This window comes from Polypterus senegalus, chromosome 12, assembly GCF_016835505.1.
Source record: "Polypterus senegalus isolate Bchr_013 chromosome 12, ASM1683550v1, whole genome shotgun sequence".
NCBI lineage: Eukaryota > Metazoa > Chordata > Cladistia > Polypteriformes > Polypteridae > Polypterus > Polypterus senegalus.
Window position 1 is genome coordinate 160,369,206 of NC_053165.1, and position 17,649 is coordinate 160,386,854.

General features: G+C 39.8%; 1 protein-coding gene across 1 annotated transcript; it reads right to left on the bottom strand.

Annotated features, from left to right (window-relative positions):
• Positions 1 to 225: 225 nt before the first annotated feature.
• On the bottom strand, positions 226 to 12,714 carry LOC120540061 (caseinolytic mitochondrial matrix peptidase proteolytic subunit). The gene is made up of 7 exons (XM_039770528.1): positions 12,618 to 12,714; positions 9,026 to 9,127; positions 8,643 to 8,714; positions 8,218 to 8,314; positions 7,784 to 7,971; positions 3,353 to 3,458; positions 226 to 853 (listed from the first exon to the last, which is right to left on the bottom strand). The coding sequence occupies exons 1-7, from the start codon at positions 12,627 to 12,629 to the stop codon at positions 648 to 650; spliced, it is 783 nt and encodes a 260-aa protein (XP_039626462.1). The 5' UTR covers positions 12,630 to 12,714; the 3' UTR covers positions 226 to 647.
• Between the last annotated feature and the right edge of the window lie 4,935 nt (positions 12,715 to 17,649).

Here is a 17,649-nt window from a genome sequence, read left to right on the forward strand (position 1 = left end):
TGTATGTTGCCTTCCTTCAATCAACATGGAAAATACATTAGCATATTAAATACAGAGGAGCTGAAGGATTTATCTACTGACTCCACAGCCCTGGTTTTTAATACAAATCAAATAAAATCAATCAAATCGTCCTTTCCATGAAGTGTTGTGTAAATAATGAAAATAAACCATGAATAAAATTTAACTTCCACAAATCAAGTCAAACTAAAAAAAAAAATCATAAAATTCTTGACATAAAAAAACATGTTTATTCCCAATACTACTATTGTGTTAGCTCTCATAAATTCATCTCAACTTTCTAGTACTGCAAAATAAATTTTGGTATTTGGTTAAAAAGACTGGCAAGAAGGATACATTATGGAAAAAAACTCTACTGAGACAGCTTTATTCTTAAGAAAAATGGCCTTTGCACCTCTAGTCCTCAATCTGACCAATAAGTTACAGTTTACTGAGAAATGCACAGACTGCAGTTAAGACTGGGTGTGCATCTGTCGTAAGGAGTAAAAATATTCCTCATAAATCATTAAAGGATCGACAAACTGTAAGTTGATGTCCAATGATTTGTCTTGGTTTTGTGTTTTCAACAAAGTACACAGAGTCTGTTATATGTTGCAAGTAAGAATTCTGGTGTTCACACAGCTGAAAGATCACGGCTCTGGTTTAGAAGAGGGTAAAGGCACTGATGATGATGATAAAGATGGTGATGTTGAAGATGTTTCGGCCGTTGTTTCTTTTTTCACCAACTTCGGCTCATCTTCCCCATCCTGTGGTGGATGAACCAACACTTTGTCAATGATCCCAAAATCCTGGGCCTCCATGGGGCTCATGTACCTGTCCCGTTCCATTGCAGCCTCTGAAAGATGGAAAGAAAATCTTTACTCAACATCGCCTTTTATGGAATGCTGCTAAAAATAAAAGTACAGTAATCCCTTGCTATATCGTGCTTCGACTTTCGCGGCTTCACTCTATCGCGGATTTTAAATGTAAGCACTTCTAAATATATATCACGGATTTTTCGCTGGTTCGCCGCTTTCTGCCAACAATGGGCCTTTTAATTTAGGTTACATGCTTCCTCAGTTTGTTTGCCCAGTTGATTTCATACAAGGGAAACTATTGGCGGATGGCTTAGAAGTTACCCAATCAGAGCATGTACTACATATTAACTAAAACTCCTCAATGATATATGCTTCCCGCGCGGTGCTTGAGATTGTTTGCTTCTCTCTATCTTTCTCACTCTCTCTGCCTGACGGAGGGGGTGTGAGCAGAGGGGCTGTTTGCACAGAGGACACGGACGCTCCTCTACAAAATGCCGCTTTATCGCGGTGCTTCTGTATACTTAAAAGCACGTATTGATTTTTTGATTGTTTGCTTTTCTTAGCGAGCGCTCTCACATTCTCTGCTCCTGACGGCTCCTTTGAAGAGAAGATATGTTTGCATTTTTTTAATTGTGAGAAAGAACTGTCATCTCTGTCTTGTAATGGAGCACAGTTTAAACGTTTGACTAAAAGGTGTTATTTCATGTGTAGAGGGCTCTAATAATGTTAACAGGGTGGGAGAGTTTATAAGGGCTTAAAATATCTAAAAATAACCATACAAACATATGGTTTCTACTTCGCGGATTTTCACCTATCGCGGGGGGGGGTCTGGAGCGCAACCCCCGCGATCGAGGAGGGATTACTGTAGTGACCCTGGGCAACCTTTTTAAAATGGAAGGAATGGATCTTTATTTAATAAATACTTTACACAAAATATTAAATTCCTTCACAAATATACTGAAAGAGAGTCACAAGGTTTGATTTTTTCTAAATATATTAATAAACAACTTTTAGGCAACTTCCAGACAGTGTGGTTCAGTGTGTAAAGAACCAGACTCCAAAGTACAGTTTCTGTTTCCATTTCTGACTCACGGTGTGACCCTGAGCAAGTCACTTGTGCTGCTTGTGCTCATACAGTAAAAATCACACATACAAATATGTTGTACAACTGTTTATGGGCTGTTTGAAATAGACTGTTAACATATAAAATTAAGACACTTAACTTTAACTGCTTTTTATAGTGTGCTTCATCTAGAGTTGGTTCCCGTGTCCCACCTGATGCTGCTGGGATAGGCACATTAAAAATGGATTGATAGTGAAGTGAGTATCACCTCAGGGTGCTTAACAGATAGCAGAGCCACAGTGGAATTAGTTTCAATTATTTGTATTAATTGGAGCACAGGCTGGTTATGTGGCCTCTCTTCTCCTGGACAAACAGCAAGCCAATCGGTTTACAGTTCAGGGTATAGCCTCTAGGTGGCCCAAGTTCCTAGGCCATTTCCCAGTGTTTACAAGTGAATGAAGACCCAGTGGAAGAAACTTGCACATATAGACTGCAACATCTTCTTCTTAACGAAATGCAAAAAAGAAAATCTTATCCCGAAAGGCATCATGATAAGGAATCCAACCATACACACTTATACATTGAAGATGTCTCACTTAAAGATTTACCAATGGTGTTACTTGGCCTAGTGTGTATATAAACACAGGGAACTCCAGTTTCTGTATTACATGTTGCCTGAAGAAGGGGTCTGAGTTGCATATTGTAATCGTTTTAGTTAGCCAATAAACGGCATCATTTTGCTTAACTTCTCACTACATCCATAATGGCTAACACGGTACAACACCCTAGTACCACAGGTGAACTTCTGAAAAACCAAGCGACTTGTTCTGCGTGACGGTGTGTTACAGGTGGCAGTCAGCACTTGGCTATACTACCCACAATTCTGTTACACAAACACTCTTCCTTTTTTATTTTAATAACTAAAAAAATAACATTTATTTTCTTTGAAAAATCATGTGGGGTATGCTGAGGGAAAGTAGACCAGTGGTGCTACCTCACAGCTCCAAAGTTCTGACTCAAATTCTGGCTTAGGCAAAAAATGTGTACATTCTGTACATTCATCTCATATCGCTTTGATTCCTCTGCACACAACATGCATGTCTAATTAAATAAGAGACTCTAAATTTCCCAAGTATGAGTTAGTGAGGGTGTATGTGGGTTAGCCCCTTGTCTGGAGTTTGTTCCCGTCTAACCAGTTGCCTGTAATCCAGAATTCTTAACAATGGATGGAGGGGTGGATGAAGAGCTATGCTGATCACGTCATATTTGCCTTTATATTAAACAAAATGGGTAGGTTCTTAAAATGTTCACGTAATAGGTAGCTTTACACTGAGGAAGTTGCTCAATCTAACTCGAAACAATCGTTATTTAAATCTATATCATTACAATGCAGGCCTTCATTTACAAGTTTACAGTATGACCAATCACCAGAGTTTTGTTTTGCTAGCCAATCAATGACACTCGTTTAACTCACCTATGACCTCAACTGGCTGACGTGTGTGCTTGGCATATAAGCCATTTATCTGTCTCTTGAGTTTCAGGATCTCCTCAGCCTGAATGGCAATGTCTGTTGCCTGACCCTAAAACAAAACACACAAAATGGTAAACTAAAAGTATGACACAGTAACCTAAAGTAAAGATCTGATGGTACTGATAGCACCAAGCCCTAAAAAAGAAAGATTAATTGCCTTATTTCACACAGCACTTTGTATTGTAACTCACAGTTTCTCATGTGTAGGCAGCAGAAAAGCCAAAGTTCAGAACATTCAAAAATAAGTGACACATAGACTAAAGGATAAACATAGATCTAGGAATTTAAGGTCTCGGACATTAAAGGACATGAATGACCAGCATGAAGCCAAAACAGCCCGAGTCTATAAATGTGTCGAAGATTTTTTTTTTTTGGCTGGTCCTTAACTATAATGTCTGGTACAAATCTGTATTGCATATGATCAGATCTTCAGGTTCCAGTAAAGAGGGGCCAAGACAAAATGGGTGATGAATGGGATTTGATTGTTTATGCAGACATCGGTGGGCATGTGGACTGACCACCAGCCTTTGTCAGATAGGGGCAAACTCCCAAAATGGAAGTTCCCAAGAAACTGTAAAGTTCGTCTTTTATAGTTCTTGAGTGCCGTTTGACTGCCTGTTTTTGTGCTTATTTTGGTAATAAAACACTTTTCTTTATACTTTAGTCTCTTCTTGGCACCAGCAGGGTGTCCAGGGTGACTGCAGGATTTTACATACCTTCCTCTCACAAGATTAAAATGCAATATTGAAATTGCTTATCCATGGGAAAAATGAAATATAAAATCTGTAATATAACTAGATGGTAATATCTTTATATATAATATGCTACCGTGGCTGTTCGTTTGTCCAGGATTTTAAATCAGCTGTAGCTCACAAACAGTTTGACCTATTAACCATGTGACGTCTACTACAGTGCATCCAGAAAGTATTCACAGCGCGTCACTTTTTCCACATCTTGTTATGTTACAGCCTTTTTCCAAAATGGATTAAATTCATTTTTTCCCTCAGAATTCTACACACAACACCCCATAATGACAACGTAAAAAAAGTTTACTTGAGGTTTTTGCAAATTTATTAAAAATAAAAAACTGAGAAATCACATGTACATAAGTATTCACAGCCTTTGCTCAATACTTTGTCGATGCACCTTTGGCAGCAATTCCAGCCTCAAGTCTTTTTGAATATGATGCCACAAGCTTGGCACACCTATCCTTGGCCAGTTTCGCCCATTCCTCTTTGCAGCACCTCTCAAGCTCCATCAGGTTGGAAGGGAAGCGTCGGTGCACAGCCATTTTAAGATCTCTCCAGAGATGTTCAATCGGATTCAAGTCTGGGCTCTGGCTGGGCCACTCAAGGACATTCACAGAGTTGTCCTGAAGCCACTCCTTTGATATCTTGGCTGTGTGCTTAGGGTCGTTGTCCTGCTGAAAGATGAACCGTTGCCCCAGTCTGAGGTCAGGAGCGCTCTGGAGCAGGTTTTCATCCAGGATGTCTCTGTACATTGCTGCAGTCATCTCTCCCTTTATCCTGACTAGTCCCCCAGTTCCTGTCGCTGAAAAACATCCCCACAGCATGATGCTGCCACCACCATGCTTCACTGTAGGGATGGTATTGGCCTGGTGATGAGCGGTGTCTGGTTTCCTCCAAACGTGACGCCTGGCATTCACACCAAAGAGTTCAATCTTTGTCTCATCAGACCAGAGAATTTTGTTTCTCATGGTCTGAGAGTCCTTCAGGTGCCTTTTGGCAAACTCCAGGCGGGCTGCCATGTGCCTTTTACTAAGGAGTGGCTTCCGTCTGGCCACTCTACCATACAGGCCTGATTGGTGGATTGCTGCAGAGATGGTTGTCCTTCTGGAAAGTTCTCCTCTCTCCACAGAGGACCTCTGGAGCTTTGACAGAGTGACCATCAGGTTCTTGGTCACCTCCCTGACTAAGGCCCTTCTCCCCCGATCGCTCAATTTAGCTGGCCTGTCAGCTCTAGGAAGAGTCCTGGTGGTTTCGAACTTCTTCCACTTACGGATGATGGAGGCCACTGTGCTCATTGGGACCTTCAAAGCAGCAGAAATTTTTCTGTAACCTTCCCCAGATTTGTGCCTCGAGACAATCCTGTCTTGGAGGTCTACAGAAAATTCCTTTGACTTCATGCTTGGTTTGTGCTCTGACATGAACTGTCAACTGTGGGATCTTCTATAGACAGGTGTGTGCCTTTCCAAATCAGGTCACATCAACTGAATTTACCACAGGTGGACTCCAGTTAAGCTCCAGAAACATCTCAAGGATGATCAGGGGAAACATGATGCACCTGAACTCAATTTTGAGCTTCATGGCAAAGGCTGTGAATACTTATGTACATGTGCTTTCTCAGTTTTTTTATTTTTAATAAATTTGCAAAAATCTCAAGTAAACTTTTTTCATGTTGTCATTATGGGGTGTTGTGCGTAGAATTCTGAGGAAAAAAATTAATTTAATCCATTTTGGAATAAGGCTATAACATAACAAAATGTGGAAAAAGTGATGTGCTGTGAATACTTTCCAGATACACTGTATCTGTTTTCGGGGTGATGACTGACCTCCAAGGTCATTCCTCTTTTTAGTTTGATTTTGTTTTATTGTAGAATCAACTTTTGGTAGCGACCAGCAGCGGGCACTGTTCTCATTGCCTACCACATTCACCGTCCCTTCCCCTACCTCTTCATATCTTAAATCATTCTTGAGACAGATTGAAGACTTAAGTGCCAGCTTAACTGAAAAATTAACGAAAACATACTAAGTAATTGCAACACAAAAACTGACAATCAATTTTAACGTGAAAAGATGTCGACGAAAGGAGAGAAGAAACGGGCCGCTAGGTTGGAGTAAAGAAGAGTTGTTCAGGAAATAGCAAGCCCATCAACCTCTGAGCAAATGAATGATAAACATACAGAGAAAGAGGAGGACAACTAGGAATGCTCAAGTCAAGTGTTTTGCAGTGCACCTTTACTGGTTAAGTATATTCAAGAATGACACATCAAGCAGACAACAATGCACTGGAAACAGAAATGAATTGACAGAAGAGAAATCGTGGTGCTGCAAAACACAATTTAAATGTACTCTAGATTTTTGTTTTTACAATGATTACTAGCTATGAATTTGTTGAATTGTTCAGCATCTTGCATATGCCAATTGAAATTGTGAAGAGTGCCATATAAAAATTAGAATGTCACTCTTACCTTCTACAATGATGGAAACTGACATTCACTTGCATGGCGGTATCTGTCAGTAATGGCATCAGGCATTCATTTTCAAACTTGCTTAATCCAGTTTAGAATTTCACGGTTTAGGGCAAAACATGGCAGGGATGGACTGGACTCAAGGCAGGGAGCAGCTCTGTACAGAACACCAGGCCATTGCAGCTCTCGCACACATACACAAACACTCACACCAGGCCAATTAATAATAGTAATACATTTTACTTATATAGCACCTTTCCCATGCTCAAGGAGGAAATCACTAATTAGGAATCACTAATTTTCTTCCAGATGGGCTTAAAGTGGAGAAAGACAAACAACCTGTGATCGCCTTTACTACACTATTGGCACGCAGACTTATCTTACTCAACTGGAAGAATCCTAACTCTCCTCCTTTAAGTCAGTGGGTAACTGATGTTATATACAGTATTACTTGAAATTGGAAAAAATAAAATTCTCACTTAGAGGGATCTGTGCAGAAATTTTTCAAAACCTGGCAGGATCTAATCAATAACATTTTGGAATAAGCTTTTAAAGCACTGAGGAAGCAGATTCTCTCCCAATTCTCTTTTTCTTTTCTTTTTCTTCTCCATTCATCTGTATTCACTTATTAATTTATCTATATACTTGAGTTTACTAGGTTTAAGTTTTATTCTGCTGCCCATGCTCTCTTTCTCAGGGGTGCGGGTTGATTTGTTTTCAATCCTATTCTTGTAAAATTGATCTATTTGTATGGAATGTTGTGTGATTTCAATAAAATCAAAAAAAAAAAGAATCACTAATTAACTTAACTTGCATGTCTTGTGGGAGTAAAACTATGCAAAAATGGGGGGAAAAGGAGAAAATGCCATATAAACAGAGGCCGGTGTGTGATTGGACCTTTGGACACCAGATTTGAATACCACATTGCAGCTGTGAAATCCATGTCAGATATCATCCATCCATTATCCAACCTGCTATATCCTAACTACAGGATTATGGTGGTGTGCTGGAGCCAATCCCAGCCAACACAGAGTGCAAGGCAGGAAACAAACCCCAGGCAGGGTGCCAGCCCACCGCAGGAAACGTCAGATATAAATACTTTTTTAAACTTTGCCAGAAAACATACATTTAGAGCAAAAATGTCAATAAAAGTAGAAACATACCCGTACACCACCAGAAGGCTGGTGTATCATGATCCTGGCATTTGGAAGTGAATGCCTCATGCCCGCAGAGCCTGCAGCCAGCAACAGGGAGCCCATGCTGGCAGCCTGACCGACACACCATGTTGAAATTGGGTTCAGAATATACTGCATGGTGTCATAGATAGCTAACCCTGCGGTCACCACACCCCCTGGTGGCAAAAGAGTACAATTACAAACAGCAAACTAAGGAGAAAAACTGAACAGATCCGTAAGGTAACAACATGCATACTCAAAATCAGCACCCATTAAACAGATACATGCTTAAAGAGAAAGCACTGTAGCAGAAGAAGAGTATTTTATGCAAGTTATATAAAGTGATGAGACAGTAAACTTATACAACTAATTAGTTTTTGATTTTTCTCTTATCGCAGGCTAACAGTATATAATAAACTTACCAGGACTATTGATGTACATGTGAATGGGTTTTTTGTTACTCTCTGACTGAAGAAACAAGAGCTGAGCAATTACCAGGCTGGCAACTGAGTCATCAATCTGAACAACAGACAAAGTCAGTTATTGCCAGGAAGCATAGCTAGTCATATAATAGTCTTTAAACTGACAAGGACTCCAATTTCACATAAAGACAATACGGATAATAAATATTTCTTACACTGAGACAACAACATTAATGTATTGATTATTACATAACTAAAAGATGGATCTACTGGATTTTCTTTATATATATCCATCCATTTTCCAACCTGCTGAATCCGAACACAGGGTCATGGGGGTCTGCTGGAGCCAATCCCAGCCAACACAGGGCACAAGGCAGGAACCAATCCCGGTTCCTGTTGTTTGTTAATAATTCCTAAATACTTACAGGACCCATCACACATATGATTCTTTCCCGAAGGAGTCTGGAGTATATATCATATGCTCGTTCTCCCCTGCCCTGCAAAATAAACAGATACGGGTGCAGCTTTACTGATGTCTTCCTTTACATATGTTAAAACAGTTTAAACTAGACATAAACCAAAGCAGGACAGTGGCATAGTGGACCGGTTTTATTACTCCAGAGGTCTGGACTTCACTCCCACTCCCAATCCAGTGTGTCTGTAGAGCATGTGCATTCTCTCCAGTTAAACAATCTTTCTCCCATGTATATAAAAAGGTGCACTTTAGGTTAAAAAGAGAACAGGAATCATAGAATGGATGGATGCAACCAAAAGGTGACCCACGAAAACAAAACATTTGCTAACTTACCGTCTGCTCAATAACAATAGGAATGAGAGGGTTCATGGAATGTGGGCTTCGATGGAAATGCCGACAGCCCTGAAGCAGTGCACCGCCACATTTCAACAGCCTCTGAAACAGAAATGTACATTCAGTTTAAAGTTCTTTACTGTAGTCAAAGAAGGAAATCTGGAGTTCTCATATATGAAAGATTTGCTGATGTAATTAGAACAAACTGGATGAGAACAGTCCTTTCCACTTATTTCTTCCAAAAAAACATCAAGTCGAGTTTTGAAAGTCCCTAACGTCTTACTGTCTACCACATTACTTGGTCTCTTATTCCAAGTGTCTATTGTTCTTTGTGTAAAGAAAAACTTCCTAATGTTTGTGCAAAATATCCCCTTAACAAGTTTCCAACTGTGTCCCCGTGTTCTTGATGAACTCATTTTAAAGTCACTGTCTTGATCCACTGGACTGATTCCCTTCATGATTTTAAACACTTCACTCATGTCACCTCTTAATCTTCTTTTGTTTAAACTGTAAAGGCTCAGCTCTTTTAATCTTTTCTCATAACTCAACCCCTGTAGCCCTGAATCAGCCTTGTCGCTCCTCTCTGGACCTTTTCTTGTGATGTTACGTCCTTTTCGTAGACCAAAACTGCACACAGGACCCCAGATAAGGCCTCACCAGTGTGTTATAAAGCTTGAGCAGAATCTCCTGTGACTTGTACTCCACATATCAAGGCGCTATATAACCTGAAACTCTGTTAGCCTTCTTAATGGCTTCTGAACACTGTCGGGAAGTCGATAGCTGAGAGTTCACTATGACTCCTAAATCCAATGTAATGTAGGAATACAAAAATTATTCCCATACTGAAAAACTAAACACAAGGTTAGGAAAACAATGTTTGCTTGGATAGCCTTCATAGAATCTGTTAACAAGTACTGACAGGGTGAGGCATTGGGACACTTCATGGGTAAGGCACTATATAAATAAAATCTATTATTTTATTAATATTATTGTCCAAATAAAAAGGTTCAGGTTTAAGTTTACTAACTCTACTGTAAATTGAAGATTTTATTACAATCCTAAATACTTGGCATTTACATTTCAATTTTGAAAAAAGAGGAAACACATTAATGACATGCAATTCTCTCAATTATTATAATTTCTTATCTACACATCAACAGCTTAAGTATGTGGGCATAAAACCTGAGGGGAACTTAATATTCATTACAGGTCTGTGTATGTTTGTGTGTATATATATATATATATTAAAAAATGTTAAAAAGTGTATACATCCCATGAAATGTTTTTTCTTTTTTTTTCATATTTGGAGATAAAGTTTGATCTTCATTTAAAATGTAGTTGTAGATAAAAGTGACATGATATAACAAATATCATGCCACGTTTACATTGTGTAGTCCATTGTTTAATTAAAATACAAATAATGCTAATTTTTCATGTGTAAAATATAAGCACGCTCCTGCATTTATCACTTCCTCAAATACCTGAAATTAAAACAAGGTGCACCACAACAACAATAATTTGAACATCATTAGAAAGGATCCTGGAGGAACCAGTCATATTTAAACTTTAGACGTTTATCTTGGAGGTGGTGCAGTGGTATGGCTGTGCCTCGCAGTAGGGAGACCAAGAGGGTTCGTGTCCCGGGTCCTCCCAGTGTGGAGTTTGCATGTTCTCTCCCCATGACTGCATGGAATTCCTCCCACAATCCAAAGACATGCAGGTTAGTTGAATTGTCAATCCTAAACTAGCTAGTGTTTGCTTGGTATGTGTGTGCGCCCTGCGATAGGCTTGCACCCAGTGCTAGCTGGGATAGGCTCCAGCAGATCCCTCATGACAAAGGCAGGTTGGAAAATGACTGACTGACATTTAGTTTGGTTTGCTCTTTGTTGTTGACGCTTAAGATTTGGAGTACAGCGGGGTGATGGCTACAGGGAATAAGCAGTGCCTGAGTTTGCAGGTGCTGGCACGTAGGCTCCTGTACCGCCTCATCAGAAAGTAAAAGGATAAACAGACCATGGCTGGGGTGAGAGGGGTCCACGATGAAGCTTTATATTTGCCACTGGCATCGTCTGCACTGGAGGTCCCAAATTGCAGGTAATGAAACACTAATGATGTGCGGGGCAGTTTTCGCTGCCCGCTACAGAGACTTTCAGTCTGAGAGCACGCAATTATCATGACTTGGCAACCCCTAACGGGATCAGCCGAAAGAAGAAAACTGTAATACAGCTGGTTAGACGGCTAATGATGGCGCACTGGTAGCGGTTCACTAGATTCAAACTCGGCTGCTGTTGTTTTTTGGGCTATTTTTTTTTCATTTTAGCCGTCAGTATGGCATAGAGCCACTAGACAGTCAGTATATTGTATTGCCTACACCCGCTAATCCCCTCTTTATCCTCGGCAGCTGGCATTAACACATTAATCAGATTTTACACAAATATACACTTTTCTTGCATGATTTGTACTGCATCTTGCACTTGTGAACAGACTGAACTGTATGCAACGCGTCTGTGTGCACTTCTTTCTATATTGCTGCTACACCACGTGAATTTACACTACAAGATAAGTAAAGTACACCTCTACATGCTTTACGTCAGTGTTTCCCAAACTCGGTCCTGGGGACCCCCTGTGGCTGCAGGTTTTTGTTCCAACCGGATTCTTAATCAGTGACAACACCTGATAACACTGATTTCATTTAATTAGCTGGTATTTTTTTTTCTTTTATTCGACATTGAGAAAAGCACAGCAGCATGATTTTTACATTTATAAGACATTTATAAATATTTGTGCTTTTGCTATAGATTTAAATGCTTAACTCTCTTTTGTTGATTTCATTATACTTTGCCCTTTCTCTGTGCAGTTTTTCCCCATTCGTTGTATCTTAATAATGACAATTTAAAACAAGCAGATCAGACACCCAGGCAAACAACACTGAATAATCAAAGGCTACAACTACTTTAGAGTCAGACCCACTAATTAGTAAATAATGGATTAATTAAACAATTAGAACACCTAGAAAAGTAGAATGAAAATCAAGATGAAAATACTGTTAAAAAGAAAACAAAAAACATTCCTATATAACTACTTGGTACATTTTAATATTTTTTTTTCGCAAACTTAGTTTTCTAATTTCTATATTAGTTCCCTAAACACAGAACTTGGGAAATATCAGTTCACTTAATTAGCCCAGGAGTTCAATTAAAAAAAGAAGCTGGTTGGATCAAAAACCTGCAGCCACAGGGGTCCCCAGGACCGAGTTTGGGAAACACTGCTTTACGTGCTATAGCATTAAAAAGCTGTGCTGAAAGTCAAAATGGAAACGGAAAACAGCTCTCCAGTATTTTGTGTGAGGTATTAATATTTAATCCCGCACCCACAACACTAATGTTGCTGGTTCCAATCCTCCATGATTGAAAGTGAGCTCCAAAGTTTAACGTTCATTCAAAGCCGTCTTACTGTGCCATGTGGGGAGCTTGTCAAAAAAATCAAGATACACATACACTTGATGTAATCTGCTGTAAATAATACGATGCAATGTGTTTTGTTTCTGCTTTTAACTTAAAAACTACATTCTAATAGCACCGCAGGAACTCACCGAAGATAACATGTCACTCGGTTTGTCTTTTCTCCTTTTCGCGACCGCGAACTCACCCGGAAATGAAGGTCGGCGAACACACCACCGTCACGTGACGAGTATCTCAGCGCATGCGTACACATACAACAAGCCGCTTGCTTTTTCCAGTATCTCTTGTTCATTTATTTTAGCGCCTATAATAAAATTAAGATTGGAGTCGGTGTTTGGAGTGACGAAATTGGGGTGCTTATAGGATATTTGTGGTCACAATGCATTAATCAAATCAGTTAAAGATTATAGGTGTGCCGAAAATGCGTCTGCTTTGGAAAAGTTAGGTGATAAGCCCAAGCAGCGTCTGTGTAGTGGGGCTACAGAGTCTTCCTCGACCGCTGCCCACCAAGAGGAAATGTAACAAAAGTCGTTGTATTTAAGAAGGCTAGAAGTGGCAATGAATTATTGGGAACATTTTTATGGTTGTCATGCATAATCACCCAACTAAAACTGTATTAAGGGATTGCTGGGAACATCAAGAACGGAAGGTTTACAGTTTTTAATGGATGGGAAATGAGCAGGCAAAGAGCCCACGAATGAAACCGGAATAACATGCACTAAGTGTTCCTTAACCTGTCACTCTGCCTTGGTTATCTATGTTACTCGGGAGACTTGACTCCTATGGAAAAGCAATTGGAGCATACACAGGGGATTGGGGACAAGGGGGCTCTAATATTAAACTAATAAGGTTTAAGCTTCAGGACCCCCAAAACTGGAGGAACCTCGGAAACGACTTCATTCCACATTTCTTACAAACTTTGAGTGTCTACTGTATGAGAATGTTTTTTTAATAATATAGTATAATTCAGTACAGCAATTTTAATCAAAATTTAAGATGTAGTGGTTATATTTTAAAGAATTTGTGGGGATAATAATAATAATACATTTTATTTATATAGTGCCTCTCCCATGGTCAATGTAATCTGTCATGGAACAACCCCATTGAAGAAAGTAACAGGCCTTGTTGCTGGTTGCCTAGGGGTCCCCATAACAATTCAAGCTTCAGGGCCCCAAAAATGTAGGCGCGCCACTGATTAGTGAAGAGGAAATTGTAAATAAATACATGAGTCAACAATATTATAGTATGCTTCAGATTTTTACAAATGGATCGAAAGATCCAATGTCACAACATGCAAGATATATTTCAGAATTTCAAACTTTTAGAAAAAGCCTAACAAATAAGTTATCAGTCATAAGTGCCCAGGAGGACGGACACACATCATGGCTAGGATGGAGAAGGATTTCTTGCCTGGCCAGGAATCCATAATGAAAGGATGGCTAGATTGTGGATGCACTACCCGGCCGGAATGCCTTATAATTCTCATCCTGGCTGGGAGCAGTTCATCCCACATATTAATAGGTGGCAGTGTTCCTCACAAGCAGCTTGGGGAAAATAAACCACCTACACCTGAACACCAGCATAACCAAAGAGCTGGTGGTGGATTTTAGGAGGACCAGGTCCCTTATGGACCCCGTGATGATCAGAGGCGACTGTGTGCAGAAGGTGCAGACCTATAAATACCTGGGTGTTCAGCCGGATGATAAATTGGACTGGACTGCCAATACTGATGCTCTGTGCAAGAGAGGACAGAGCCGACTATATTATACAGTACTTCCTTAGAAGGCTGGCGTCCTTCAACATCTGCAATAAGATGCTGCAGATGTTCTATCAGACGGTTCTGGTGAGCGCCCTCTTCTACACAATGGTGTGCTGGGGAGGCAGCATAAAGATGAAGGACGCCTCACGCCTGGACAAACTGGTGAGGATGGCAGGCTCTATTGTAGGCACAGAGCTGGACAGTTTGACATCCGTGGCAGAGCGACGGGCGCTGAGCAGACTCCTGTCAATCATGGAGAATCCACTGCATCCACTGAACAGGATCATCTCCAGACAGAGGAGTAGCTTCAGCGACAGACTGCTGTCACCATCCTGCTCCACTGACAGACTGAGGAGACCCCACACTATGCGACTCTTCAGTTCCACCCAGGGGGGTAAACGTTAACATTATACAAAGTTATAGACTGTTATTCCTACCTTGCACTCGCCACCTTGCACTTTTTTAACTTGCACTGCACTTTTATTGCTCTTTAATTATTATTGTTTTATAAATATGCTGCTGCTGGAGTACTGTATGTGAATTTCCCCTTGGGATTAATAAAGTATCTATCTATCTATCTATCTATCTATCTATCTATCTATCTATCTATCTATCTATCTATCTATCTCAAAAATAATTATAATAATCCTCAAAGTGGCATAGCATAGGAGAAACGGACGAGGCAAAGGAAAATTGAATGAACGCTGCAACGCGACTGCACATTGAATTGCATTACTGATGACTTAGTTCCAAGCATAAGCGTCTCTAATGTTAAAACGTGCCATCAAAACAGTGCAGCTCTCGTCCCCCGTTATTCTCTACCACTAATGATGTTTTGATTCTGCTCCACACATTCATTGTAGTTTTAATTTTAACTTCGCGGTTTTTCTCACAGTTTCTAAAAGCTAATACTGCAACGGCACTGGATAAATTACATCAGCCAGGGATGAGACACAGAATTGGGAGCCGGCATGGCATCACCAGTAGAAGGGGCGCCTATAAAAACGGCATCTCTGCAAACTCACACTTCTTTCTGCTCATAAAAGAGCATAAAATGAGCAGGAATTCATTATGTCAGCGCTGGCAGGCACTGCGTGGCATTATACTGTAGTATAACTAATGCACTCGATGTGTGTGTAATTCACAGAGTACACAATTAACATTTAATGTTAAAAATAAAGTTAAATGACAATTCCGTCTTTATTAAAGTTCTGTTTTGATAAATTTCAGTCAGGTTTTAGAACAAATCACAGTACAGGAACTGCACTCGTTAAAGTAGTAAATGACTTCTGGGTAAATGCAGACAGAGGCCATTTATCTGTTCTCATCAGATTAGTCAATGGGTGGGCCTCTCTGGCAGGGTCTTAAATTGGTTTGAATCCTACTTGGCAGGTAGAAAATTTTTTGTTAGTTGTGGTGATTACACTTCAAAGACACATGATATCCAATATGGTGTTCCACAAGGCTCTATCCTGGGTCCGCTGCTCTTTTCAATCTACATGCTTCCGTTAGGTCAGATTATCTCAGGGCACAACGTGAGCTACCACAGCTATGCTGATGACACACAGCTGTACTTATCAATAGCACCTGATGACCCCAACTCTCGATTCTCTAACACAATGTCTTATTTGTGTTTCTAAATGGATGAATAGCTATTTTCTCAAGCTTAATAATGAGAAAACAGAAATTTTAGTGATTGGCAATAATGGATATAATGAGGCTATTAGAAATAAACTTGATGCATTAGGATTAAAAGTCAAGACGGAGGTAAAGAACTTAGGGGTAACTGTTGACTGTAACCTGAATTTTAAATCGCATATTCATCAGGCCACTAGGACAGCATTTTTTCACTTAAGAAACATAGCAAATGTTAGACCTCTTATAACATTGAAAGATGCTGAGAAATTAGTTCACGCATTTGTTTTCAGTCGACTAGATTACTGTAACGCACTCCTCTCAGGACTACCCAAAAAAGACATCAATCGTTTGCAGTGAGTGCAGAATGCAGCTGCTAGAATCCTAACTAGGAAAAGAAAATCCGAGCACATTTCTCCAGTTTTGATGTCACTACACTGGTTATCTGTGTCATTCAGAATTGACTTTAAAATACTGCTTATGGTTTACAAAGCCTTAAATAATCTCGCTCCATTTTATATATCAGAGTGTCTGACATCTTATATTCCAAATCGTAATCTTAGATCTTTAAATGAGTGTTTGCTTAGAATTCCAAGAGGAAAATTTCAAAGAAGTGGTGAGGCGGGTGGCCTTCTGCTGTTACACACCTCAAATCAGGAATCACCTGCCAACAGGAATTCACCAGGCTGATACAGTGGAGCACTTTAAAAAACTGCTAAAAACACATTACTTTAACATGGCCTTCTCACAACCTCATTTTAATTTAATCCTGATACTCTGTACTGTATATTCAATTTATTATCGTAACTATTCTGGCTCTAAAATCCGTACTAACACCTACTCTCTCTTCTGTTTCTTTTCCTGGTTTTCTGTGGTGACGACCTGCGCCACCACCACCTGATCAAAGCACCGTGATGTTCCTACATTGATAATTTAAAAGCCAGAAGTCTACAAGACCGTCATCATCAAGTCCTTCCATGAGAACCCTAAATACAAGGAGGACTGTTTCATTTATGTTAGGTAGAATGCCCAGAGGGGTCTGGCTGGTCTCCTGGTCTGGAACCCCTGCAGATTTTATTTTTTTCTCTCCAGCCGTCTGGATTTTTTTTTTTTGGTTTGTTTTTTCTGTCCTCCCTGGCCATCGGACCTCACTCTTATTCTATGTTAATTAGTGTTCTCTTATTTTAATTCTTACTTTGTCTTTTTTTTTTCTCTTTTCTTCATCATGTAAAGCACTTTGAGCTACATTATTTGGATGAAAATGTGCTATAGAAATAAATGCTGTTGTTGTTGTTAGACGGGGAAGCCTGGCAATGGCGAGGAAAAGGGAGTGCAATATGACTTTTTTGGGTGGCTATATCACTGCCCTGGAGCCTTTACGTAGATCCAGTCCAAGACACATCATTTTTAAATAAAACAAAGTTATACAGGGTAATTTCCACATTAACCCAACGTTCATATTTTTGGAATGAGAGAGAGAAAGAGAAAGCAAGCTTAAACAAAGTCAGAGCGCACCAGCTTCACGCAAACTGTGCTCGAGCCAGGGATCGAACTCAGTTCGGAGTGAAGTAAATCGGGAGTGGTCTCCCCTTGACTTTCTCGTATATTCAGATATGGGGATGGATATTTGAGGAGTAAAACGCAAGACAATGGTTATATATTTATATTATGTAGATTAAATAACCATCAAATCAACTCAAATTAGTAATATTGAACAATTATTATAAAAGTAAAGTTGAATAAATCAGACTCAGCAGCTGCTTGAATAA